Below are 1,210 nucleotides of genomic sequence, written 5' to 3' on the forward strand. Positions count from 1 at the left end.
TCACTTCCCCGCTACCTTACTAGAAACAGCAATAAGTTCTTCTTAAAAACATTTGCCTGCAACAGAGGATTAAGTTGCTGATGGGGTGTAAATGTTTTTGTTCTAGTGGGGTTTTTTCCCTAAACTTTCTGCATTAATCTTTTCAAAATGTCTTCTTTTTAGTATGTTCTGCCAACCTATGAAATGGCAGTGAAGATGCCTGAGAAGGAACCTCCACCTCCCTACATACCTGCCTGAAGCAATTTTTATGTTAATTAACATCTGTACCAGCTTCCTGAGGGTTTTGTCTTTTAATCTCGCAAAACTGCTTAAGTAATAGAAATATTCAGGGCTTTAGGAGCAAACTGTTCTGTTTAAAATATGTTTGATATAAACTTACTAAGCAAAACACATCTGGGAGTGATTTTGTTTGCTTTAATTTTTGTTCTCCTTAATGCTCTTAAACATTTTATTGCCTTAGGGCCTTATACTGCAAGAACTTATGCATGTGACTAACTTGTGGCTTTTAATAATACCAACTGAGCCAATCTGTGATTGAAGTTAGCTACAATTATAAGTGTCTGCAGGATCGTGCCCTTAATTTATATTAATTTTTTTGTAAAGTAGTTCACAAAGACAATCTGATCGTGCAGCAAAATGACAGTTTGCCTTTATCCATTTTTTGGAGGGGGAGGGGTTTGAATGTGGTATATACGTGACTTTTTTTACTTTGCACTTTTCTCATATGTTATCTTACCTTTATTGTGGTTTTTTTTGTTATCCTATGTCTTGAAACATGGTATTTTTCAGGAAGAAGTGAAGGTGGCACAGGAGTTGTATTACAGTGTGCTGCGAATGCAAGAAAAATAAATAGAAATGTGGAAGATGGTTGCATGCTTCTAATCTTATATGTATTTTCCTCTTTGTGATAAATGATACTTAAATAAATCTTTTACGAAACGTTTACCAGTAGCCTTGGTTGATCTGTTTGTCATTTGTTTTTAAGCGCTGCAGATAGTCCCACATACATGCAGCTTAGTGAACACTGGCTTCCTACAGGTTCTGTAGTGGTTGATCGGTGTTCTTCAGCAAAAGTCATAACCTGGGAAAAGGGAATTGTATTGGAGACTTACAGCCCTTGGGGCAAATTTGATGTCTGATGAGCTCAGGTGTTAAGAGCAGGACAGACACTCAGTAGGACTACAACATTATTTACATTGGAAAATGTCCA

At 36.6% G+C, this 1,210-nt stretch overlaps 1 protein-coding gene across 1 annotated transcript in view; it reads left to right on the forward strand.

The window, feature by feature from the left end:
• LAPTM4A (lysosomal protein transmembrane 4 alpha) overlaps positions 1 to 951 on the forward strand; it is a gene marked incomplete at its 5' end in the record, with an annotated part of 6,552 nt that extends 5,601 nt beyond the window's left edge. Inside the window, one exon of the mRNA XM_010173267.2 lies at positions 163 to 951. Within this exon, the coding sequence (XP_010171569.2) occupies positions 163 to 237 (75 nt within the window). The remainder of the gene's footprint in view (positions 1 to 162) is intronic.
• Positions 952 to 1,210: the final 259 nt, after the last annotated feature.

The sequence above is a fragment of the Antrostomus carolinensis genome, unplaced genomic scaffold (genome assembly GCF_000700745.2).
Source record: "Antrostomus carolinensis isolate BGI_N321 unplaced genomic scaffold, ASM70074v2 scaffold39428, whole genome shotgun sequence".
Classification (NCBI taxonomy): Eukaryota; Metazoa; Chordata; class Aves; order Caprimulgiformes; family Caprimulgidae; genus Antrostomus; species Antrostomus carolinensis.